Genomic DNA, 26,845 nt, shown 5'->3' on the forward strand with positions numbered 1-26,845 from the left:
CTTTTACATGATTTTTTTTACAGTGTGGTATTGGTACTTAAAGGAGCAGTTTGACATTTTGAGAAATAATTATTTCCTTTCTTGCCAAGAGTTAGGTGAGAAGATCGATCGATAACTTTCATTTCTGTACTGTAAACATGAAGCTACAGTCAGCAGATAATTAGTTTACTGTAGCTTAGCACAAATACTGGAAAACAGGGGAAACAGCCAGCCTGGCTCTGTTCACGGTAAAAAAGACAAATTATAACAAAGGTAACAAAGGCCTACCAGCACCTCTAAAGCTCATTTATCAACATGTTATAATGGCATTCTGTGGTTTGACGGGGGTTATGTGATGACAGACTATTTCTTGGCCAGGCCCAAACGAGGTACAACATATTAGTGAGTTTTAGGGGTGCTGGTAGGCCTTTAAACAGAACCAGGCTTGCTTTTTCCCTATTTCCAGTCTTTGTGCAAATAATAGCAAGCAAATACTAACTATGACTGGCAAAAAAAATATTAAAAAGCTAATGTATTGGATTGCCTTACACTGAGCAGGTGTACATGTTATTGTGTCCACCAGCAGTGACTATAAAAAAACACGTCCAACAAGATATAAGTTTCCAGCATTGTTATATTTTTATATACACACTGTGAAGTTACATACTTGTGACTTGCAGTAGCTCTGACCGAGTGCTGCTTTCTGGTTTTGTCCCACAACAGGGTGTAACTGAGCACTTCACAGTTTGTCGTCTGAATGCAGTCACAAGATACATATCTTTGATGGTTGAAGCCCTCCCAAGCACGCAAACAGTTACATTGGCCCCTCAAGTCTTTGGGCCTGCTGTGTGGAGGTGTCAATGTTCTCATTACTATCTCTGTATGCATTTATTTTAAGAGGCTACAAATATTTTGAAGGAAGTACTGCTACAGCTTACTTAACAAAGGGATTATACAATAAAAAACATGTTATTTACTGTAGTCTTCCTTATCAACTTTTAGCAAGATAGACCAAAGTCATAGCTATTTCACAACAGTTCTGGATAAATTTATTGTGCTCTTAGATATTTTGCTGACATTCAGTTTTTTCTCAGACATGTGGAGTCTCCCTTAATTCAGTCTCATAAGATTCACACCACAAGGTCACAAGATTGTGCCAACACAGCCTCGCAGAGTGGAATGACACGCATGACCACTGACTGTGGAAAACAGGATACAGGCAACGTCGCAACAGGAAGTGTTGCACTCCTCCTCTGCAGAACATCAGTTTGACCAGAATGACTGCAGGTTGATGTCCACACTCTGTAACTCCTGTGGCAGTATTAACATTTCGTAATCGTCTTTGCTCACCATTTCTTTTGAGCTAGTTGAGTAATTCAGTTAAAAAGGTTTTGTCCGAAACAAAAGAAACATAAAAATCCCTCAGGCACAGTGTCCCATTCTTTATATTAGATGAATGCAAACAATAACTTATTTTGTTGTGTATAGCAAACAAATTTAATTATCCAAGACAGTACAAAGTTTATAGTTAGTAGGCTTTTATAAAAAACAGGAATACATTACTAACCACCCCAAAATAATTGAAACAAACTACATTTCTTGTTGATTTGGGCACTTTTAGTAAATACAACATGGTTCAGCCTTGCACAGGAAAACAATGCAACGCATTTAAATTGCCATCTATCACGTCAGGCTATCTAAGCAGGCTATTGGTAATAAACTAGTTTAAATTTTGTATGAATTCTTACAAAAATGGCATAACCAACAAAAAACACAGTTCTGTAATTAATAAAATAAAAGTATACTGCAAGTATAGTACTGTTTACCAGAAGTTTCAGATCATAAACTCAACACTGTATTCAATACACAAGGTAATACTAAAACACCATCTCAGCGTGCTCGTATAAGGAAAATCAGGAAGCGCCCGTAGTCAGACTCGGAGAACAAACGTGTTTGGGTCTTACCGTCGCCCTCTGTACAACATCCATTGATGAACTGTAAAGGTGTCCACAGGGGAGTTGTTGAACTACTGGAAGCAAATTGCCAAAGGTGGTTGAAAAATACAGGCTTTCTATATATCTCTGAATTAGCAGGGGAACTAAAAACTTCCTTAATTCTACCAATTTAGGTTGGTCCTATAAAGCTTCTTCTTCTTGTTCTTCTTCTCCTTCTTCTTCTTCCTTATTAAAACAAGAAGGTGACAAACTCTTCCTACAAAACCAGTTTTAAAGCTGTAAATACAGTGTGAACTCCTGATGCTGATGAGTTAAGTTCATTTTGTCACATCTTGACATCCTTAGTCGAAAGCCTGTGGCCTACATTAGATTTAAGTGCAGAACCTATTTTCATTTTCAAATTTGCTGTATATTAATGACTAAACATTCATGATACAATGAAAGCAACTATAATTCATAAAAGCAGAGTGATAGAATTAAAAAAAATGCATGTATTTACAGAGCTATGTTTGTAAAATGAGGCATGCATTTGGGTGTGACTAACAGATTTCAGGAGTTTTAACAGAAGCTGTGGTACACCTGTGTTATACAAAGATGGAATAATTAACAAGCATTCAAATCAGCTCAATCATTTTTTATTAGATCTCATTGCCTGAATAAGAGGAGCTCATTTTTTGGATAAGAGCAGCTGCTACAGTTCCATGGTGTTTTGTGGCCTTTTATCAAAATAAAACCACTTTTCATCTGCAGAAGGTGCAGAGTGACAATGTGCAATTATATGTTTTTAAAGATACTGAAAGGTTTGATCACACATAACACATTGCAAAGAGTTTTTAGAAGACATTGTAACTTACAATTATATAAACAAATAAGCAAATATTTTACAAAAATTAAATGTGCATGTTGTTTGTTTTGTGCACTAAAATGAATGAAAAAGAAACTCAATTTAAGAAGAGAGCTTGGTAAACATCTTACTTTTGTGATTATGTGATAAGGTTTCCTTTATATGCATATGAGCATTGGCCATTTAAAATAGCAGAATTCCAGTGCATGAATTGAATGCAAATGTAATCTAACTTTTAAAAAAAGAAATACATTTGTCAGATGATTTATTATATCTGCAGGCCTTATTACAGTGTGAGCCATTATGTTACCAGCCAAATTACCAGCCGACGGAAGAAATTGTCACTCTGACATGCAATGCAATTTTGTGCCGCACGATCTGAGCTGTCAACAGGCACAACATTATCAGTGAGCCAGACACGCAATCCAGCAAGCGTGCATCTACAAGGTTGTAGCCTAACGTTGGATCAACAAGTGGGCTTGTTTCACATATGATTCTTTTGAAATCTACAAAAACAAGTGAAAATCACATTGAATATTACGTGGTAGGACAGTCCACGGAGAGGGCCCATGCTTCCTGGCTGATAGTCACCAGAGGTTTCAGTGGCCATCATGTGTTTCACAATGACATGGAACAGTCGCCCGACATGCATGCAAGGGGACATCCAGCCCTCTCACTTCTTATTCCTGATTCCTCATTTTCTCTGGACTCCACAAGATTCAACTATCAGCCAAGGCTGTGGGTATTATTAGCAAGGGTGAATCACAAGGCACATGGACAAGCGTGCATGCTCGCACGCACACACACGCACACACACACACACACACACACACACACACACTTTTTTTTATTTTACACAGCGCATTAGAGTACAACTCTGCAATAGTAGGTCTGATCTGCTGTATCAATCTCTTTAATAACAGTTTTTGAATACACACACACACACACACACACACACACACACACACACACACACACACACACACACACAAATATACACATTTACCCCTATACACTTATATACGGCTTTAGGCCTCAATCCCACCAAACAACCAAGTTCCTCTTTCTTTATGTATTGCTCAAGTCAGACAAGGATGACTCAGTGCGGATATTAATCATGTTTTTTGTTATCTTCACATCTCACTCTGCTAAGTCCGCCTGTCAGAGCCGCAACTACCCGGTCTATTTTAAAAAATCGGAGAACTTAAAGATTCTTAAATGTTAAACAAAAACAACGTCGCTTTTTTTTTTTAATTTTTTTTTTTACAATTGATCCAAAATGTGAAATACACCTGGTCTGGTAGTCCTACTTTAACTCAGCAGAGACTGCTGTTTAAGAAGCAGCCAAAATGTAATTGCTGTGATAATACAATAAGATTTAATTTCTTGGCTGTCAGGGCAAATGTCATTCAATAATTTATGCAGTATATTACTGTCACATACACCACCTGCTGGTCAGACAGTTTATTAAGAACCCTTATTGCTCTACTAGAAGTGAGGTGGGGATGCGGGTGCTGACCACCTAGGGACCCAACCATGGGAGCAAGATGCTTGTTGTGGACCTTGAATACTTTTACTGATTTACTATTTCAAAACTGATTTTGTTTGAAAGATGGTTTAAGAGAGTATTCAGTATTCAGATGCTTTGATAAAGTAAAACTACCAATACATGAATTAAAAAACTACTAGAAGTAAAATTCCTGCATTCAAAATCCAGTACAGACATATTGTCAGCCAAATGTACTCATTCTGCAGAAAAATGGTACTAATATATTATAATATATAGTATTTTTAAGTTGTTTTATGTTTTGTTATTCATGTGTAAGCTGCGTTTTACTGTAGCTGGTCGAGGTAGAGCTAGTTTTAACAACTTTATATACTGTTTAGCAGATTTAGCTCAGTGACTCCCAACCTGGGGGTCAAAAAATAAATCTGAGGGGTTGTTAGATGATAAATGGGGCAGTAAGGAAGACAAAGCAACTTTCCACTAGGCTCTGGACCAAATTTGAGTAACAGTGATCATTAGGGGGCGCTACAAATACCAAACATTTATATCTCATAAAGGGCTCATGCGATCTTTACAGAATTTGGTGGGTACTATCTAGGGCCACTCCTGAGGCCATGCCTATAATGTTGTACTGATTGGTCAAAATGGGCATGGCCTATTACACCCCAAAAAATACATGAGTGCCATAAGAATGCATGTATAAAATGAATGTAAATGGAAAGTTTGCATTTTCAATTTACTACAGACCTGTCAAGTCACACGCTGCAATATTTCCTGACGTTCGCCTTACTGCCGTCACACATTGGGTTCGACTTTCGCGGACTCTGCAGGTCGTCGGGAGGGACTCTTGCAGGAGGCTTAGACCCCATCATAACTGCTTGCAGTTCTAGTTGCCTCTGAAATGTGGTGGAGCAGAAGTATGAAGTAGCATAACATAACATAACATAACATAACAGTTCTTGAGTTAATTTACTTTCCACCACTGATAAAATCACAAATTTTCCTGTGCAGTCTACAACCAACTGAACGGTGGATGAGCGGTGAAAGCACACTTATTGATAGACACAGGCTCTGTAATTTATTTACTACACAACTGCCTAGTTTCCATTTTCTCCAGATATCTCCTGTGGCTTGTTGCATACCAAAGAGAACATTGGTGTGAGGATGGTATGGGTTATACCAGTTATACTGTACATTCATGTAAAGGCTATATATTCTTTTTCCTGACTACTTATTGTTTGTCTCTTTCAAAACTATCTGGGTTTTTGTAATCAAGCAAAGCAGTAATATGGCTCATCACTGCATGCATTCTCTATTTAAAGGGGCGCTATGCAGTTTTGGCAATTTCTTCGCTGTTTTCTCGCTTTTTGCTCGCAGGTTTCTCTACAGAGCTCCCCCTACAGCTTCGGAATAGATATACACTGTGTAAAAACTCGCTCGGTCAGTCTGCCGTTTCCTCTTTCTCTGTTCCTCTGACAATGCTTTCCTAGCTTTCTGCTTCTTTTTTGCCAGCTCAGCCATGACGATAGTGTGAAAAACTCCATCGCTACCTTGTTCTTGCTAGCCGGTTCCTGGATGGGGGTGTGTATGTGTGCAGTGTCTGAAGCAATTCGTTACATCGCGAGACCTGATATCACGCGACACTTCCTGACGCTGAGGCCGGCGGCTCTCCAGCCAAAAGTTGCAAGGGTGGTTTTTCTGCTCACAGGCGCTAGGGGGGGAGTGAGACGACCACCATTCAACCCGAAAAAAGTCATAAAACCATTCCAATGACTCCGAAGCTGTTCAGTTAAGGTAAATCAAGCTATAAAAAAACTGCGTAGTTCCCCTTTAAAGGTGCACTGTGGCGTTTTTAAGGTTCAATTCCAAGTCAATACAATTTAGGAAACAATGTCAGTTTACTAGCATCCCCTCTGTATGAGATGTTTTGGCTCTTCATAAAAAGCATGTAAACATCCTACTTGGCTAATCCCAAGGTCTATCAATCTATAAGTGCATATATATGAAACACTGACCTCAAAGACAACATGGGAGCAGCTTTTTGAGAGTATTGTATGTAAAAAAAAAAAAAAGAAGAAGAAAAAAAGGGTTATGCCAGTGGTTCCCTGAACTGACCTGGAGCAGAACTTCAATTATTTTACTTCCTTCTAGTTAGTACAATGACAGTATACATAAAGATGATTAATTTGCTTGTAGATTTCACTCTCCATGTTCACTTACTTATGTTCACTTACAATAACACTTATATTGTGTAATTCTGTTAAAAGTCATATCTAACAACAGCAGCTCTAATGGGGCCTTTGAGGACAACATTGACAATGTACCTCACTATTGCATCCACTTTGGCTGATGATGTGTTGAATAGGTTGGTTCCTCAGTCCTTTGAGTGTTGTGCCTATGCACATAAGGTAGTGAAACCCAAACTGCTCAAATGGGGAACCCTATGTTTTATTGGGTATAAGACTTTGAGGGAAAATATTAGACATACTTATATCACTTTCTTTTTTACAACATTGTACATATTAGTTAAAACTGTCTGTAGTGATCCAATCCTGGAGCAACTCCAAATATGAAAAAGGCATTTTCCCAATAGACATTTCTATTTATTCATATGAATGAAATGTAATGACATATTTGTCGTAGTTGGAAAACTGGTGTTACTAATAACACTCACGATGGCTCTGTTTTAATCAAGTGTCCCAGTAAGCTATGATAGTGTGACATGCCTTTAATATTTACACCTGTGCTTTTCCTACCGTTGTTAAAATGTCTTCTGTGAAAAGGGCCTACTTAATTAGATATAATTTTATTCATCTGAAAGGACATGTTTGTGCCCAAGATGCTCAGTATACATATTAAACTGTACTGTACATACATAAAAAAGTAAAATTGAAAAAAAAGCCTGTATATACATCTAACTAATAAAGTCTGGCTGTCCATCTAACAAATGTGGTGACCTGCATGCAAGGGAATGCACAATAAAGGTTGAAAGAAAACAGGGAAATAAAATCACAAAATTATTGTTTTTGGCGAGACTAGATTAACTGAAATGGTCAATATAATATAATATTTTGGGGGCCCAGGCAAACAGTGGCTTGCTTTACTTTTCACCCTTTCTCTAACTGGTAATGTTGGTTTTGGCAGTGGTAGAAGAAGTACGCAAACTGTTTTTTTTTTCTGAAGTTAAACTAACATATTCAAATGTTTACTTAAAATGAAAAGAAAGGCATTACCAGGACAATGTACTTAAATGTACTTAATATCTGCTCAAGGTGGCGCTTTCAACTATAATGCTGAATAGTTTAATGAACAATAATGCATGTATTTTAATTGTTATATTTTGTGAGTAAAATCTGAATCTGCAACGCAGGAAAATGTAGTAGTTCAATGTTTTCCTCTGAAGTATAAATACACCGTAAGTCAGTAGTGTATGGTTGAGTTGCATATTAAGTGCTTTGGGGACCTTCTATGAGTTATTTTGGGGAAGAATGGTTCTGGAGAATGCTGCAAGCAGCAATACAGGAGGCCAAGCAATCAGCCTATTTCCAACAGGCACGTTTGAATGAGCAGCAGTGTAGAACAAAGGGAGTAGCAAATTACAAATAATGGTGCAATCCATACTGTCAATGTTGTCCTCAAGGGCCTCATTTGAGTGCAATGCTGTCCGGTATACAGGATACCTGTTGGGAATTTTAAGAATAATAATACTGTAGTGAAATGTGAATCAGTGTCACTGTGTTAAAAATGACAAGCATAGAAATATGGAGTGAGTTGTAAGTATAGTGCATCACTGACACATTTGAAACAGCTCCGATAGGACTGGGGTATATGAAAATGTTTCAATCCATATATTCAAATAAAACTCATGTGGGTGTTAAAATGTGTAAACTTTCTTTTAAATTCCCCTAAAAATGTATTTGAGTTTATTCTTAAAATTCTGACATAGAACTCAAATACATTTTTCACATGTGGCCCTAATCTTCTTCCGTACATGTCAATATAAGTTTTGATGCTGATTTCCAATTCAACTAGACTAAACTTGCAACTTGCAGGTTGATTGATATTGGATCCTTTTTGTGACTTTGTGTGTTATATGTGACCATCGACTACTTTGTTGCCAGCTTATGTATAAGCATGGCAGATGTGTTTCTTGATTAACCTTTAAACACTGTTTGTTGCTACCCCCCTTAATTTACTGTTTTCGGTCAAATTTGACCGGACAGTGGACAGTTTTAACTGCCCTTATTTTAACATAAATGCCAATAAAAATGACAAAAAGTATTTATAATAGAATATTTCTTGTAAAAGAACCTTATGAGAACATTAACATCTACAACGTGTGTGTGTGGGTGTGTGTGTGTTTCTGTGTGTGCATGCATGCATTTGTGTGCGAACACTGGTGGTTCACATGCACAAGTGGCAACATGACAACATGAACTGTGTGTGTGTGTGTGTGTGTGTGTGGGTGTGTGTTTCTGTGTGTGCGAACATTAGTGGTTCACATGCAGAAGTGGCAACATGACAACATGAACTGTGTGTGTGTGTGTGTGTACGTGTGTGTGTGTGTGTGTGTGTGTGCGTGCATGCATGTGTGCGAACATTGGTGGTTCACATGCAGTAGTGGCAACATGACAACATGAAATGACAACATGAAGTATGTGTGTGTGAGTGTGTGTATGTGTGTCTGTTTGTGTGTGTGTGTGGGTGTGTGTGTTTCTGTGTGTGCTTCTGTGTGTGCGTGCATGCATGTGTGTGCGAACATTGGTGGTTCACACGCACAAATGGCAAATTGCAGTCATGGTGCAGTGTCCCTTGCAAAAGGAAGCTTTGCACCTGTGAATGGGTACACAAGCACAGGAAAGTTGTAGGAGTGTGTGTATGGAGATGTCTTTTATCTCCTGGATGAAAGTTATACTCTTTCCCATTCATTTACTATGGCGGTCATTTTTGACCGTAAACAAAAGAAGTGTGACTAAGCTGATTGATCAAAATTCAAAGAAAGTAGTCACAATGAATGTTATGTGTTCAAATGCCTTTTGTGAAGGATATCATAACGTCTTGAGGCAATCTGATGAAAAATACCATATTTATGGTACAGGGAATGTGTAAATCGGTAATTTCTGACCGGAACAGCGTTAGAAGGTTAAGTCAATTGTTTAGCCACCATAAGAAAACTTCCCTCAAGGAGGCTACTTCTGGATGTGGAAAAAACTGTCCTTGGGGCACAAAATGAAGTTACTTCCTGAAATCTTTGGTGGGGCGGGATCCATGTCCTGGCTCTCCTCCTGTTCATAGGGTTTTCCCTCCTCCAGGATCCTGATACGTGGCTGTTTGGGAGAGCCGTGGTGACCTACTGTGCTGCAGCTAGCGGATCCCTGCCCTGCGCAGCTGGAGTCTGCTGTGAATCTCAGCGTTGCACTGCAAGCCTGTCCTCATCAAGCCGTCCTGGATGGCAGGGATACACTGGTGCAAAGACTGCCGAAACCACAAGGTATTTTAAACATAAAATATCACATGCATGTCGTTATTTAATGTTCTCGAGGGTTTCTGGCCCGTAACGTTAGCACTAACTTACTCAAACTGATGCTAGTTTTAGCAGGTATCGTTGATTTGCAGTGATTGCTTGTGTCGGAGCTAATCTCTAGCAGGCTGTGAGCGTCAACATGGCTCTGGATGGATGTTTACCAGCTAACGTTAGCTTGCTAACTTTTATTCACAGAGTTAGCTAACTAGTTCAGTATGTCGTTGTCAAAAGCACAGATTTCAGTGTAACGTTAATGCTGCATTGGTTGTCAGTTGAGGACTTTGGCGTTTTCATTTTCAGTATATTTATTAGATTATGTGATAGTTGAGAATATCTCACTTCATCCGATCGACTTTGTCCTGCTAACTGCCAGACAGGAAAAATGATGAGCAGCAGACGCTTTCAAACAGTAATAAATCTCTTGCAACCTTTCTGGAAAATTTTACTAATCATTTGCATTAAGGTTAACGATACGTAAACCATTAACTGTAACGTTACCTCGTAGCATGGCCAGATATCTAGCTACAGGCTGCTGCCAAAGAGAAGCAACCACTCACTGGAATCTGGGGTTTCTGGACTTTCTTTACCTGGCACAACTTAACTTTTAACACAACTTAATGTTGCATGTGTCAGTAGCTGGCAGCGTTGCCAACTCTTTTCCAAGGAAAGTAGCTAGCACCAGCTCCAAAAGTCGCTAAAAGTAGCTAGATGACGTCATACGCTCATTTGCATATTCGTGACGTAATTACGCAATCGTTTGCACAAAGCTTAGTGGTTGTGTCAGCAAGGTAGATAGCTGCTCATTGAGAATAGTAAGAACAAGTCTCAAAGTCTCCAATAACACCACAAAAAGTCGCTAGATTTGTTTGTAGTTGCTTTTTTTGAAAAAAAGTCGCTAAGGGGATCTGAGAAGTCTCTAAATCTAGCGACAAAGTCTCTAAGTTGGCAACACTGGCAGCTGGTCAGCAGTAGCGCCGTGATTGAAAAGTGGCTAATGCAGTGCTACATTAACTTTTTGTTGCACTTCTTTCTTCGGACAAGTACATTTACCCCATTTTGTTTACACCTTTCACTTGTCCAGGCACAAAAGTAACTGTTCATGCAGAATTCAGACGAACAGTTGGAAGCATCCACACAGTGTCAACCTATAAAGGAAAATCATTATCAAATAATCATCTTTGACCTGTCTTAAAAACCGTAAACTAGATAAAAACTGACTTTCCCTTTTTAAATGTCTCAAAAAATGAGTAAAACCATATGAACCTTTTGTATGGTCGTAGTCGTCAGGGTCATTATGAATAGGAAGGAATCCATTGGAAATTTCAGTTAACCTGGTTTTTATGACCTGGCACATATACCATTTCCTATTGTTAGCCTAGCCACTGTAATCATGTAGCCAGTCTTAACTAATCCATGACAGAAATTTCAAGCCATCTAACCACATAAAACTATATCACATGTAATCAACACTAATTACACATTAAGACTATCCGAAGATGGATCATAGTGAGAAAATACCCCGACATCTCTCATAGCTATGGTGGTAGAAAACAGCGTATGCCATGCTCATAGCTACCTGCTACTCATTCAAAGTATTTATAATATGACATATGCCTGGTCATTGTTTCACGACGTGGAGATTTATATGATGTAATGTGTGATTGCGTTCTACTATTAAACATGCCAAAAACAATACAAGTATTAGTTGTCTCTTTCTATTATGGATTAGTCAGACTGACTACAGTGCCTAGCCTAACAATAGCCAACTATGGCTAGCTTAATAAACTTTGGGTATATTGGCAATATATTTTTAATTACTGTCATTGTCACTGACAGTGACCTACCACTTTCAGATTTGAATTATTTATTTACTCTTAGACAGTAAGGAGTACAAAACATATTTAAGCTGCACTTGCTGTTACACGGTTTGTGGCAGTGGAATGCAAGAGGCGCCAGGGATACATTATCGGCATACAATCAGTCACTTTCGATCTTGGCGTCACTCCCGATCAGAGTAACAACAATTTTATCTAGTTGGATCAAGCAAAAATGCAAGCAAGCTGGTTCCAGTTTTTGAATTTCATGGAAATGTTGCTTTGCTTTGTCTTGCATGATATAAAATGCAGTGCATTTGGGATTTAGCAATCAGACTAGATAAGCTATTTGAAGACCACCTTGGGCTTGAAAATATTGTGACAGGATTTTCTGCTGACGTTTAATTTACCAAACTACAGACCAGATTAATCGATAATGAAAATAATTTTGAGTTGCATCCTTAATTAAATGCTTATTTAAAATGTTCATACAGGTTTGAGAAGGGCGCAGGAGAGGCCTGTTTTTCTGAAAGTGTGCTCCACTTGCAGCATTACTGGGTGCAAGGGCTTTTTGGACCGTGGGACGGATGAAAGGTGGAAGCTGTAGGAAGCCCAGCTGGGCTTTAGCTGCTCTGTTGATCCCAGTTACCCTGCTGATGCTGACCTCCAGGGGGGCATCAAGCAGCCACAAGATGACACAATCAGCTATGGCTCATGCAACAGCCACTGCTGCAGGACCCAGCCCCAGCTTGACAGATTACCTCCCAGACCTCCGGGCAGTAGCAAACTTCTTATACAGCGAACATGCTCATGTTTGGCTCTTGTCCCTGGTGGGCTCTGTTGCTGTTGGCCTCAGTGGGATTTTCCCCCTTCTTGTGATTCCCATTGAAGCTGGAGCAGCCCTTAAAACAGAAGGTAAGAGATGGCAACATGTAACCTACACATGCCTGTGAATTTCTCACAATACTATCACAATATTTTGCTTATGGCAGTAATGATAACACAACATAGACAGTTCTGTAATATACAGTATTTTGCAAGACATTCCTCAGTGATACTTATGATAATGATATCTTTGTAACTGAAGAGAAAATATCCCCTCTAAATCGTCATATCATTTTTTGAAAAAGCAGGAGGCAGTCATGTGCTGTATCTGTGCATGACGAGCTAGTCATTGTAATAATATTAGCCTTAGTATTTATAATGCATACATGTCAACATGTAACAACAAAAATGGCGCAATATAAATGTTAAAACGCTATACACTGACAAATGACTGCAGTGTTGAAAGCAGAAGAGTTCAGAGTTCAAATTTCTGCAGTAAAAGAAGAAAATAGTCTCATTAACTTGTTAACTATATACCTAAAATTCCAGCTCTGTAGTGGCTCCCTAATACTGTAAATCTCAGCTCTCCTCATCCCCTAACACATTCCATGTGGTGGATGTTGAGATTTTACCAGATAGATGAAAACCTTCACCTGCTGGTCGCACTAGATGAGAAGTCAGACGAAAACAAACTTTGTAGGCTTCTTCCTTTGGGGACCTTGAATGTCTGTACAAAACTTCATAGGAGTTAAAAAGCATTGAATAGTTGATTTTGTTTTTGTCTAGAAATGAAGTGTTGTGCAGACCGACATTGCCATCCAGACACTGTAGCAGACAGTAGCGCACACTGATTATGCCCAATACAAATATCATATCTCCTCTTTTAACCACTCCATGTTGATAGCAGTTTCATTTGGTTGATTTTTGTTCCTTAACTTATTCTTGAACACGTGTGTTTCAATACACCTATTTAAAAAAGAAACATGAGCGTAAACGCTTCAATAGTCTCGCTTTGCCAGGCCCTCCTCCAAAGCACGCTGGAGGAGGGCCTGGCTACTCCACACAGCATTCAGGGATGGGAGGAAAACGTGCTCTGGTTTATTGGCATTTCTTTAAACCAATCACAATCGTCTTGGGCAGTGCTAAGCGCCGGAGAAAAGCCGCGGTGCCGCTGCAAAATAGGCTCGGAAGGAACTTGTTTTGGTGGAACGTGTGTACGTTTAAAAGTAGTTTTAGTCGTGCAACAGTAAACTCAGATTGGACAGATAGTCTAGCTAGCTGTCGGGATTTACCCAGAGATCCCGACAGAGATCTGAGAAAAGGTTAACCATAGTCCTCATAAATCGACCAGAGTCTAAAATGCCAGCACAAAGGAAGCCCAAGGCAAGCAAGCAATTCTGGAAGTGGCACGTCAAGGATATACTAACGCTTCAATAACCAGGCCTAAGTTACTGTAGGTCAGTCAGAGGCCTGCAGCCTCTTGAGTGGCTCCACCCACATGAACGTGGCATTCCAGATGTATTTTAGGCCGTGGGGTTTTCAAGTGCAGTCCTGAATGGAGGTTAGTCATTACTGAGGAAACTCCTACAGCAGTGCGGAGCACATGAGTAATCACTGTATCACTATATTAGTAGCCTGAGCCAGAGACACTCAAATGTTGGTGTGTGCGTGTGTTTGTCATGAATTATTCAGAAAAGGTGTCCTTTTTAAAAAATAAAAATAAAAAAAATCTTATTTTGTGGCTGTGATCTCAAGCCAAAATGAAATGTGTCACTACCTGGCCTACTGTAAAGTCAGTGACAAAAAAGGGAATCACACATGAAATAAATTCTAAAACAATTACATTTTTTTGTAAACTTAAGGTAAAATAATTATGCTAGCTTGTGGATGAGTGTAGTGTATAATGAATGCAAACAAAACACATACCTTAACCAAATTAGTTGGTGGGGACAAGAAAAGAGAGGTTAGCGAAAAAGCCACTTAAATAGGCTGAGGCCCAATTTACTTAGGTGTATGAAGTTTCCGGATGTCCTTCCCCTCTCTCTCCATTGGCTCCTGAGCCAGGGCGTCACAATCACATGAAATCAATATACAGTTATTTATTAAACACACTATAATTCTCTCTCTCTCTCTCTCTCTCTCTCTCTCTCTCTCTCTCTCTCTCTCTCTCTCTCTCTCTCTCTCTCTCTCTCTCTCTCTCTCTCTCTCTCTCTCTCTCTCTCTCTCTCTCTCTCTCTCTCTCTCTCTCTCTCTCTCTCTCTCTCTCTCTCTCTCTCTCTCTCTCTCTCTCTCTGTGTGTGTGTTTTCTCAGCTGGTGGCCAGAAGCTGAAACAGCTCTTGAGCTTTGCTATTGGTGGTCTCCTTGGTGATGTATTCCTTCACCTCCTTCCTGAGGCGTGGGCGTTTTCTGGCTCTTCAGGTGGGTCTCCTCTCCAACAATACCATCACCACCTTTTGTACTTAAACAATTTATTCTTTCTTTGACCCCTCTTAAGAATAAGATATTTCTAGTAGAAATTGGCTGGTATGAAACTATATTATTACTGCTTTGTTGTCTTGCCTTACTAATAGTCTTCTAACATATAGCAACAAGACCGGGTATGTCAGTGAACCTCATTCAGGAACAGTAGTTTTTCAAATATGATATAATTTTGAAATATATTAATCATGCATTACATTGGTTTCAAACATAAATATTTATTTTGCAATGGGATTGCATTAATATATGTATTTAATCCAACTCTTGGTTTTAGTTACTATAAACCGTGTTTGTTGCACTCACCTATGTTGTAGCTCGGTTGTCACTTAGTGCATTTGCTCACTCAGTCTTATGTACAATCTCTCTGCTTCCGTCCTAGCTGGTAAACACAACCACTACATGACCCAGGGCTTGTGGGTAATCGTTGGCCTGTTGGCCTTTCTCCTCCTGGAGAAGATGTTCCCAGACCAAGATGGCCACGAGGACCCCACTTCAGATTCAGACCTGAATTCTAACTCTGCTGTAAGTGTTGCAGCTGAAAGGAGTCTCACTGCACACAGAACTGTTAATACAAACCTTCACCTTTTTTTTTGCTTGGTCTGTTAGTGCTCGGTCTGCATATTTGTCAGTGTTATCAGTGTTTTGGTGACTTTAGCATTCAATAACCTACTGTACAACTGACCTACAGTATCAGTGATCTCCTCTAACAGGGAAAAGTTTAAAGGAATACTTCAACATTTTATTTCTGTGACTCTGGGATGTTACTGTGCCCGGCTAAGAAAAAATCCAGCACATAACCCCTATAAAACCACAAGGAGTTGTTTTAACACAAGGTTTTTTTGAGCGCAAGTTCATTCCCTAATTTACCGACATGAGGCTGTGGAGGGAAAAGTCCGCTGTGCGTCGGGTGCAAAATAGGAATGATACATGCGTCGATGTACAAAGTCAATTGCGCTGGGTGCAAGATAGGGCCCATAGAGGTTTCGAACTTCTTGTCTAACTCTCAGGAAGAAAGCAAATAAGTTTGTTTTTTTTTACCCAAAATATCAAACTGTTCCTTTAACATCTTAGTATGAATAATTATGAAATTGATGTTTTATCAATGAGCAAACTAAACCACATGAGATATTATGTCTGCTCTGTACCACAGCTGTTCAGATTTATTTATGAAAAAAACTGTGTTGACTAGTGTCAAAATGCAATGCTTTTCCTAATGAGCATCAAAGTTGAAGTTCATTGTTTAGTAATGATATTATAAATAGTGTAACATGAAATTTGAGCCTGCAAGATTGACGAACAGAATGTTTTAACGCATGGTTTCTTTGTAGACAATGAATGGCTGGTTGCAGTATGTTTGTAAAGGCCGTCTCATTCTCCCTCTTGTCTTTGTATTGCTAGTGAGGGAGAAGATTGGAATCCACAGCTCAGCTCCTCAATGGTGTCTATTTATAGTGCCGGGGTGAAGCAGCTACTTCAGCTATTTCAGTGTCCACAGGAGAGCACTCAGCTTATAGACAGATGCAACAATAGAGCGTGACAGTGTGGGAAAGACGGTTATAAGTATTTGTCCTTTTACAATACTTTGTGTTTAGGCAAATCTTACCAAAATGTGCAAAGACTGTAACAAGCTGAACTTCTTTTTACTTGAATTGGGTCAGTGTGTTGGATGGATGCATCAAATGTGTAAAAAGCAACAATGCTTGATGTAAAATGCAAAGAAGAGATTCATTCACTTTATATTATTTCTAGGACATTTTAAATTGGGTGTATTGCAGCAACAATTTCGCTCTTACCTGTTTTACCACAGGAGGAGATTGATAAGTCATCAAGCTTTATTTCCTTATGCTTCAATCATAGACATGGAGCAAACATATCCTTGCTGCAACCAGAAGACAGCAGGCTAATCGCCTCTTCCTTCATTTTAATATCAGTCTAAATGGCAACGTAAGTGGTTTCAGATTGAGGGAATAAGGAAGTTGGGCTGTTCTCGGAAAACGGAGGCTATAGCCTGAAATAAATCTGTCTCTTCTTTTGTCTTCAAAATATAAACATGTTGAGCAGCGTTGGAATTTAATGGTAATCTGTTATGTCTGAAAAATGACGCAAAAGTACAAGTGACTGCTTATTACACGAAAATAATCAGGACTTTTTTCACCAGCTGTTCTACTAGCAGGAGGTGAAAGCCTTTGACACACAGTGGGAGCAACAATAAAATGCGTGTTTATTGCACTGTTAAACCCAGGCTACCATTAACTCACTGCTACCATCAACTGTTTTTTTTGTAAGACTGGTGTTAGTGGCTAAGGTGTTTGTTTATTTTAGGGGAGACAAGCCCTTTCGAGTTAAAAGCATATATTTCTGATGGTGGACACTAATAGTAATGGGAACATAAAGATTATTTATAAGAAAAACTTTGAAAAAAAGAGGTTGGAGTTATGGTGCATGTGGGGGAGAAGATGTTCATTTTTGCCTTATTTTTCTACCTTTTTTTTTTTCTCCACAGTCGCAGTCTAATTCAGCTTTCAGTGGAAAGGCAGTGGCAACACTCAAAAATGTGAATCATGCTGAGTCATGGAAATCCTCCAAGCAGCAGAGTCTGCAGGAAAGATCAGAGAAAATCAAGGTAATTCTGACAACCAAAACATTTCCCAGTTAACAAAAAAGACACCACTATAAGTAAACGCTTGATAGGGCAGAGTTTATGTAAGTTCTTCAATCCTCTAAACTAATAAATGTCGTTTAGTTAATAACCAGCAACATAGTTGGCTCAATGAAACCAAATCCTTTGCAACTGCCTTGCACATTACATGTTTGCACTTTTTCTTTTACATATATTTATAATATTTTATCTTGAATTTTTAGCCTTTCTTTTCCATTTTTCTAATTCTTATTTTTCACGCTAGTCTTTTAGCACGACCTAAGGAGCACACCACGTTGCATCTCACCTGCGCAATTGAACAGTGTATTACACCAACAACAAAATTGACCCAGAAATGTGTGGCACATCACCAGCAGCTGCCTTTTGTTTCCTGAGAGGAACGGATCATTTTCAGCCTCATTTTAAGGGGGTCAGACTACAAGGCTGGGAGTAACTTTAGCTGACACCATAGGATCTATTTAGTCACCAAAATTTCAACCTATACAAGTTTGCATATTGGATATTAAAGGACAACTGATCAAATTTAATCAGAATTGTATATTAAAGGAGAACTATCTTTTTTTAGCTTTATTTACTTTAACTGAACAGCTTCGGAGTCATTGGAATGGTTATATGACTTTTTTCGAGTTGAATGGTGGTCGTCTCGCTTCCCCCTTGCGCCTGTGAGCGAAAAAACCACCCTTGCAACTTTCGGCCGGCGAGCTGCCGGCCTCAGCTTCACGGCACTGCACACATACGGCCATTCAGGAACCGGCTAACAAGGTAGCGATGGAGTTTTTCACGCTATCATCATGGCTGAGCCGGCAAAAAAGAAGCAGAAAGCTAGGAAAGTATTGTCGGAGGAACAGAGAAAGAGGAAACGCCAGACTGACCGAGCGAGGAGTCAGACACAAGTAAACATAGGAGCTGCCAAATATCTATTCCGAAGCTGTAGGGGGAGCTCTATAGAGAAACCTGCGAGAAAACAGCGAAGAAATGGCCAAAACTGCATAGCGCCCCTTTTAAAAGAGAATGTTGCGACTGATAAATAATTACATTCCTGTTGACCATACTTCTTGTAGTTTTGACCAATCAAGGACAGTGTGAGTAACAGTGGCGTTATGTTTCGTGTGTCACAGATAAGTGGATACCTAAACCTCCTGGCCAACTGCATTGACAACTTCACCCATGGACTGGCAGTAGGAGGAAGTTTCCTGGTTAGCAAAAAGGTAAGAGGCTGTGATAATCTCAACAAGGAAATAAAATACTCTTGGAATATCTATATTTCTCACACACAAAAAAAATGTGGATTTTTTAGTGCCGATACCCATTTTTTTTTTTTTTTCATCAGCCTTAGCCAATGACCGATACGGGCTGCCGATTTTCTTCAGCCGATACTGCTTTTGCTCCCTCGATTTACATCATAAAATGTAAACCCTGCCACACTGGATTTGTTTTCGGAATCTGCTCTGTACGGTGGCCGACGGGCAAACGCCCTGCAACTTAAGAAAACACACGCAAATAGACAAAACACAAGCAAATTAAGAAAACAACTTCATTAATTTGACAACACATGCGCAGCATTCAGCAAACGCGCTGCAAATACCACAACACAACCAAATACATAAACGCACTGCAAATAAAAAACGATGCAAAAAGAAAAGCACGCAAACCCCGAAAAAAGAAGCGATGCAAAAAGAAAAACAACTTCATTAATTTGACAACACATGCGCAGCATTCAGCAAACGCACTGCAAATCACAACACAACCAAATACATAAACGCACTGCAAATACACACACTGCAAATACACACAACACAACCAAATACATAAACGCACTGCAAATACACACAACACAACCAAATAGATAAACGCGCTGCAAATATGAAACTTCCGTTGTGTAATCTGGATGCAGCGTTTTTTTGTTGCATTTGTTTTCTGGGTTGGTGTGCTTTTCTTTTTGCATCGTTTCATATTTGCAGCGCGTTTATCTATTTGGTTGTGTTGTGTGTATTTGCAGTGCGTTTATGTATTTGGTTGTGTTGTGTGTATTTGCAGCGCGTTTATGTATTTGGTTGTGTTGTGGTATTTGCAGTGCATTTGCTGAATGCTGCACATGTGTTGTCAAATTAATGAAGTTGTTTTTCTTTTTGCATCGCTTCTTTTTTCGGGGTTTGCGTGCTTTTCTTTTTGCATCGTTTCATATTTGCAGTGCATTTATGTATTTGGTTGCGTTGTGGTATTTGCAGCGCGTTTGCCGAATGCTGCACATGTGTTGTCAAATTAATGAAGTTGTTTTCTTAATTTGCTTGTGTTTTGTCTATTTGCGTGTGTTTTCTTAAGTTGCAGGGCGTTTGCCCCTGTCGGCCACCGTAGCTCTGCCATTTCTTTAAAAATAATAAACAAAAACACAGATCAGTGTCACTTCTGCAATCATCTTACATTCATATCACCCAAATTATGTGTGCAATGGATGGGTGCACTGCATATGGTTAACTGCAAGGGTAAAAGGCTTTCATCAACATCTACAACACAGCCTTGATGATGCATTGCTTGCTGACATATTATAAGACAGATATAATCAGGTCATCACAAAATGTCCTTTGTCAACACATTTAAATAATTTAAGAAAACAATAAACCTGATAAGTAGCCATTGAAATAAAGTGCTTGATTTGTAATTTAAGACTGCCATGGTGCTGGAAGCCTGCCAGTGCTAGTGGGGGAGGGGCAGTGCATGGTCTGCATGTGAACTGCAGCGTCTCCAGCAACACAGAGCTGCCTGTGGACGCCTGTCTGTAAATAATGCTGGAAAAAAACTATCGGCGAACGCAGCAGCCGCGTATCGGCCGACACACGTAAAAACGCAAATATTGGCGCGATATATCGGCCGGCTGATAAAATCAGTCTATCGCTACAATGAATGAGCACCCACATTCTTTCACCCTGTTCTACATTTAGAGTAATATGTAGTATGTAGATTAGGAAGTTGCTTTGCTTTGTGGTGCTCCGTTTCTCTGTCTTCATTTTTCTCTTGGATAAAGGCACAGTCTAGAGAATTGTTTTTATATTAACACAAAATTCCAGAACAAATTACAATAAAGTTTTGACACTCTCAGAATGCAGCTTATCTAATTCATGTTTAGTTATTTCATGCAGTCAGTTGTTGAATCAGAAGTTCAGACAGTACATTTCACAGTGAAATGTCTTTTAACTGCTACCTAGCAGTGAGGGAATTGTGTTTATAAAAAAAGAGTGCAGTTATGGATATGGGGCTCCAGCTATCAACAGTGTGTAAGCAGAGTTTTGTGCTAATAATGTTTACATTCCCAACCACACTGGCTTAACAAATGACTCATGCGTGAGAATGTGATTACATTCACATTGAGTCCTCAGCATGCATATTTATTATACATGAGCTCTTGGTCTTCATTAAGGATGATTGCGGGGGAAATAGCTCCCTGGGGTTGCAGACCAAATTAGCACCCAATCATGAACTGACAATCATTGCTGATAAATATAGTGCATACACTGACACTAGGCTGTCTATCATGTCAACATTTTAGGATTATTAAGATACTTATATAAATATGAAACTTCAAGTAACAGTTATCGTCCTCATTGACTGACCCCATAATTATTTCTTCTTGACCAACAGCCAAGAAAACACAAAATGTACTCAATTTATAATGATGGAGAAATGTGATTGTACAGTGAGGGACTTGTAGATGTGTTACCCTTTTAGATGCTAATAATTAGTTTGGGGAAACGCAAATCCTGACCCCCCCCATGGGAACTGAATAAGAGACTGGTTTTAAATGTCCATTCCATGTAAATATTAGGCTACATCTTCTATATTTCTTGTTGTTGCACTTCAAAGGTTGAGTGTTATGCAGGAGAGCTGCAAAATGGCCAAGGAGGAGCGCTGTAATACTGTACCTAATGAAAGCAAAGGGCACAAATGTGTCAGGGGAATTTGGGCACAAATGTATCTGGGGAATTTGGACACAAAATGCCTTCCATGAGAGGGCAGTGTTTGCAGAATCGCTGGCAGAGCAGCAGACCTGTTGTATCAGCAGTCCCACAGTCTTAAGAGGACCACTCAGTAGACATTCATTACAGGATACAACAAACGTTTTCACTTTAAAACTTATTCTTGTATCCCACAGGCGAGGTGCACTTTAAAGTGCAGTAACATGTATTTGCGTTGCTTCACTAGGTTACTGTATATTTGTAGCTGTGGGAAGGAGAGAGTCCAGCTGGAGAGACATAAGGCTAGCAGCATGAACTATGGATCAATGTGCCAGAGAGGAAGTTAACTCGATTTCTCAAACATACACATACAAGACCTCTCACCGGTGTTTTCTGTTATTTCTCATGCACATTTATCACAATGTGACTTTGCCACATTGAAATGCTGTGTGAAGATATGCATAAACGCAGTGTTAAATCAATATGAAGAAGTTCAGAGATCACATTTTTTTTATTTCTGAATGTGCCGATGAACATAGAAAAATGTGATGTTTTATTAGTAAATGGCACTTGAGGATATTGGGATATAAAATTTGTGAATTCCCCCTCGACAATCAACAAAGTCTTATCATAAAGTGAGCTGGGCATTGCTAGTACCATATTAGCTTCATGTGGCTTAAACTGCAAACCACATTACATCATTCACTTACATTCACGTTTTTTGGCCCCACCTTACCGATTTTGAGCTTCTTACATCTCCCTGCTTCCTGGACTAAGGTTATTATTATTACTGTTATTATAATATTTATATTATTGCCTTTTGTTTTGAACTGAATTTTATTAACAGATTTTTTAAATACTAATATTGACATACTAATACTTACAGTACACATTTCTCATTATTATAATAAGGTCTTTGGCTTTAATCTCCTAAAATACTTTTGAAATTTTAACATTTAAGAAAAAGAGTATGCAGAAAAAGTCATTAAGCTTTATTATGCCTCATGGCCCTTTTTTGCCTACTTTTTAATCGTCTAACAAATAACCGGCTTGAGCTTTGAGTTGTGCGGAGATTACCTCATCCGTTTTTACTTTTTTTATTTTTAGACAAAACTTAAAAATCTCCAATTAGGGCTGCAACTAACAGTTATTTTTATTGTTGATTAATCTGTTGATTTGTTGCTTGGTCTATAAAATGTCAGAAAATGGTGAAAAATGTCGATCAGTGTTTTCCAAAGCCCAAGATGACGTCCCCAAATGTCTTGTTTTGTCCACAGCTCAAAGATGTTTAGTTCACTGTCATAGATGAGTAAAGAAACTAAAAACATTCATATTTAAGAAGCTAGAATCAGAGAATTTTGACTTTTTTCATAAAAAAATGACTCGGACTGATTAATCGATTTTCAAAGCAGTTGGCAATTAATTTAATAGTTGACAACTAATTGCAGCTCTATCTTCAATTGCCTTTCACCTACATGGGATTTGTGTATGGTTATGCTCTTTACACAATCGATAGGTCTCATAATGCTCTTCATGTAGGATTCAAAAAACTTTGAAGGACTTAAAGAACTGTAAAGCTGTGACAGCTTAAAGCAGCTCAAAGTTTATACTTTGTCTTTTACATTTTCCCTCTTTGCACTATGCACTGCAGGCTGAACACACAGAGCGTAGCACTCAACTCAGGTGCTCTAAAGCAGGGGTCTTCAAGGATGTTTAGACCAAGGACCCCTTAGCTGAAAGAGACAGAGCAGGGACCCCCCTACTACATGTATTGTAATAAAACTGAGCTGCATATTAAACAGGGTGGATGGATTGATATTTACACATTATTCATACATCATGTTTTCATGTAAAACACATGTGGAAGGCACAGGGTTACATATTAATGTATGTTTTCAGACATTTTAATTTTTTTAAAAATGTTTAGAAATTAGCAAACAATAATTTTTGTGGCCCCCCTGGAGTAACTCTGAGGACCCCCTAAGGGTTGTGGATCCCCTGTTGAAGACCCCTGCTCTGAAGGATGAATTTGTCATACATATTCCCTTTTGATACTACAGAGCACATTTCTTTAAGTAAGACAAAGCAGTGTTAATGTAACTTTTCTTGCAGGTTGGGTTCCTCACCACCTTTGCCATCCTGCTCCATGAAATCCCCCACGAGGTGAGATTACAGAGTCCTTGGTTAAATTGTACAATATCATTGCTGAATATAGAAATTTGAGGTTCACTTAAAGGTTTGGTGTTTGCATAGCAGAAAGTACATGGGGTGAATCAGACTGCTACAGTGCTTGTACAGTGCTTGTGAACACGCTGAATGTTTAGTCATTCCTACACTGTGTGAAATGTTATCGTTTGCAGGTGGGAGACTTTGCCATTCTGCTGAGGGCCGGATTTGACCGGTGGAGTGCTGCCCGCTTGCAGCTGTCCACGGCGCTGGTTGGTGTCTTGGGAGCTTGCTTCGCTCTGTGCGCTCAGTCACCAGAAGGCACAGGTACTGTAAGAGCCTTAGTATACATACCATATACATACATACAGTTGCCAGAATGACGCATAAGTCTTTCCTACCGTTTCTAGAAAATGCCACTGCCTGGATATTGCCTTTCACCGCTGGAGGCTTCCTCTACATATCATTGGTGAATGTGGTGCCTGACCTGCTAGAGGAGTCCAGTTTAAGGTATGCATCCTTGTGAGGATTACAAACACATCAGGGCCCCCTTATAAAAACATGGCTCTGTAGCACTATAGTAGGCAAAAGCTCCACAGGGTACCTTTAACCTGTTGTGTGTTGTTGGAATTGAGACAATGGTGACAACGTAAGAAGGCCGTTGACAATCAAAACTTTGTATATCTTGTTCTGTGGTGTGGAAATAGGCAGATGCCGTATTTCTTTAATGTCCTTAAATCTGTCTGAATCTGTACCCTTTGTTTTTCTTTTACCAGGCAGTCCCTACTGCAGATCATGCTCATTTTCTGTGGCGTGGCTGTCATGGCTGTGCTCTCTGCAATTGTTGAGTGAACATGGAGGAAAACCCCCTCTCGCCTTAACCAAAAACTAAAACTCAGCATTCACCACCAACCCCTTATATCTGGTACCTTTCATTCCTAGGAAACCTTTCATTACATTACACTAAAACAAATAACTGACAGAAGAACGGCACTTTACGGATTTATAGTATGACTGAAAGGAAGACCTTCTCGATCTGCTGATGGGGTATTTGTCTGGACAAAATGTGCCAGGCTTAAAGCTCAAGGGAATTAATAGGGTTTGTATGGGTCTCTGTTACCAACTTGTCTTGTATTGTTTATCAGACAATCATTGTTTTGCACACACATTTACACAGGTACACCTGATGTACCAACTCCACAGAATAGGTATTTTTAGACCTCTACAAGGACCTTTTTTCTTTAAAATGTATTCAACCATAAATTGTTTAAAACATTGTATGTATTGTTACTGTTTCTGATGTAGCTGCTGCATATTTATTGAAAATTAGACAAGCAACATATAGTTTTATCAGACGTGCACCACCACTTCATCATTTTGTGTTGAGAAATAAGTGCCAAGAAGTCAGGATGGTCTGTTACACTAGTGACAGGTCTACACCAAAGTACAGTTTTTTTCTGTTTTGTATCTTCTCTGCACCTTTTGATCTTTGCTTAAATAAATAATTGTGATAAAGTTGAAATTAATTAAAGACAAAGATTGCTACCGTTTAATATTCAGTTTTGATTTATACTTAACACATTTTGAGACTAGGGACGGATAACATCAACTTATAAAAAAACTTAACCATGCAGGATTATTGATAGCATTATGTTGCTAAACCTTTTGGTGACATTTTCCACCCCTGAAGAAATAAACTAACATGTCTGACATCTATATAGAAGGATGTGCTGTTTATCAACTTTATGTCAAAAAGACCACACATACTAGCTCAGTGGGATTAAGTTATCCTGATATTGATTGGTAGACCTGTGTGAAGGTGCTGAGGCAGCCCATCGCTGCACAAAAACCTGTACACCGTGTGCATATGTTTTCACTGCAAATATATGCCTAAAATGTCATATGGTAATGGAGGGAGGGGGGTATTGATTGTATGTTCACACTTGTCCAATTTCAACACAGTCTGTTTGGCAAGCTTTTGTTGCCATAACGACTCCACCATGGGTTGCCTTCCTTAGTCATCAGCCTGTGCTGAGCAGCCTATTGTCTATGGGAGCCATCTTCGGTCACAGCACAGAAGGACAACAAACAACCACTATGTACACTGTAGTGCAAACACGAGTGACAAATAATTTATTCATAGTCAGCTGTGTTCCCAAAACTGCATAGTTTAGTCGTGTTACATTTCTGGAGTCTGAATTAAAAGGTCTGATCTTGTGGTTGACAAATATAACCGTTTGCTCAGCTGTCACAAAATCCTAAAAGAATCCATCAACTTTTTGATTTAATGCCTGTGCTGAAGTCAACATGTCATACACCAAAACTGTGATTGTCTCCAACATGACCCAAACTTTGAGTTTTGCACACATGAAAACAATCAGTTAGATCATGTTCCTGTGCTATCAGGAATCGTCTCAGATAAGCTCTGTAACAGATGGTCTATCATTTACAGTGGCTGAGTTTCGTTTAAGTGTGAGTCCTTTTTATAAATAAGGATCTAAAGGTGCATGTTTGTGTAACAATTAGGCTTCCTTTATTAATCAATATAGGCATTTAATCAATTCAAATGTTTTATTGCCATGATTTTAGTTAAGAACAGTATTTCCAAAGTAGCTTGTACAATGTTTACAATGTTATAAGAATTCAGTCAGAATATAACAAGCAAAAAAGAAACAAACATTATTGTATACACCATATTGTAAAGTGACTATACAACTATATAAATTATCTACTAATTAGTATAATATAATGAAAGAGAAACTAATTACAAATCAAAACGTTTAAAAAGATGTTCTAGGCAAACTATATACAGTATCTTGCATCTCAGACTAATAATAAAACATTTATTTTATATAGCGCTTTAAAAGGTACTCAAAGGCACTTTAGATCAGTGTAACAATAACAACTAGATACATTTTTAAAAGTTGCCGCAAAACAGGATAGAAACAAATGAAAACGGCTAATTTGATTAATGGTTCTATCTTCTTACATATAATACATGCTTAATAAAAAGCTTTTAAATGCTTTAATCCTTTCAGATGTTTTAAACTGATACAGGGTCTCAAACTGGATCAACAAATTTCCTTAGCAAACTTTAAAGTATTAATTGAGTCCAGAACTGACTAAACCTGCAACAGATCGTA

General features: G+C 38.9%; 1 protein-coding gene and 1 long non-coding RNA gene across 3 annotated transcripts; one reads left to right on the forward strand and one right to left on the reverse strand.

The window, feature by feature from the left end:
- Window positions 1-2,549: 2,549 nt before the first annotated feature.
- LOC116067677 lies at window positions 2,550-9,629 on the reverse strand. The gene is made up of 4 exons (XR_004109288.2): window positions 9,525-9,629; window positions 7,907-7,965; window positions 5,033-5,181; window positions 2,550-3,514 (listed from the first exon to the last, which is right to left on the reverse strand). It is a non-coding gene; the product is annotated as an uncharacterized LOC116067677 (long non-coding RNA).
- On the forward strand, window positions 9,527-25,224 carry slc39a13 (solute carrier family 39 member 13). 2 transcript variants are annotated; one of them, XM_031324152.2, is made up of 10 exons: window positions 9,527-9,776; window positions 12,173-12,538; window positions 14,760-14,867; window positions 15,307-15,449; window positions 17,431-17,550; window positions 18,705-18,794; window positions 23,649-23,699; window positions 23,897-24,029; window positions 24,113-24,212; window positions 24,479-25,224. In XM_031324152.2, exons 2-10 carry the CDS (start codon window positions 12,211-12,213, stop codon window positions 24,552-24,554), a joined length of 1,149 nt encoding a protein of 382 aa, XP_031180012.1. In that variant the 5' UTR covers window positions 9,527-9,776; window positions 12,173-12,210; the 3' UTR covers window positions 24,555-25,224. The 2 variants fall into 2 exon arrangements, with proteins under 2 accessions (XP_031180012.1, XP_031180013.1); XM_031324153.2 differs by having other exon boundaries at window positions 9,606-9,776; window positions 12,118-12,538.
- Window positions 25,225-26,845: the final 1,621 nt, after the last annotated feature.

The sequence above is a fragment of the Sander lucioperca genome, chromosome 3, assembly GCF_008315115.2.
Source record: "Sander lucioperca isolate FBNREF2018 chromosome 3, SLUC_FBN_1.2, whole genome shotgun sequence".
In the NCBI taxonomy this organism is placed as follows: domain Eukaryota; kingdom Metazoa; phylum Chordata; class Actinopteri; order Perciformes; family Percidae; genus Sander; species Sander lucioperca.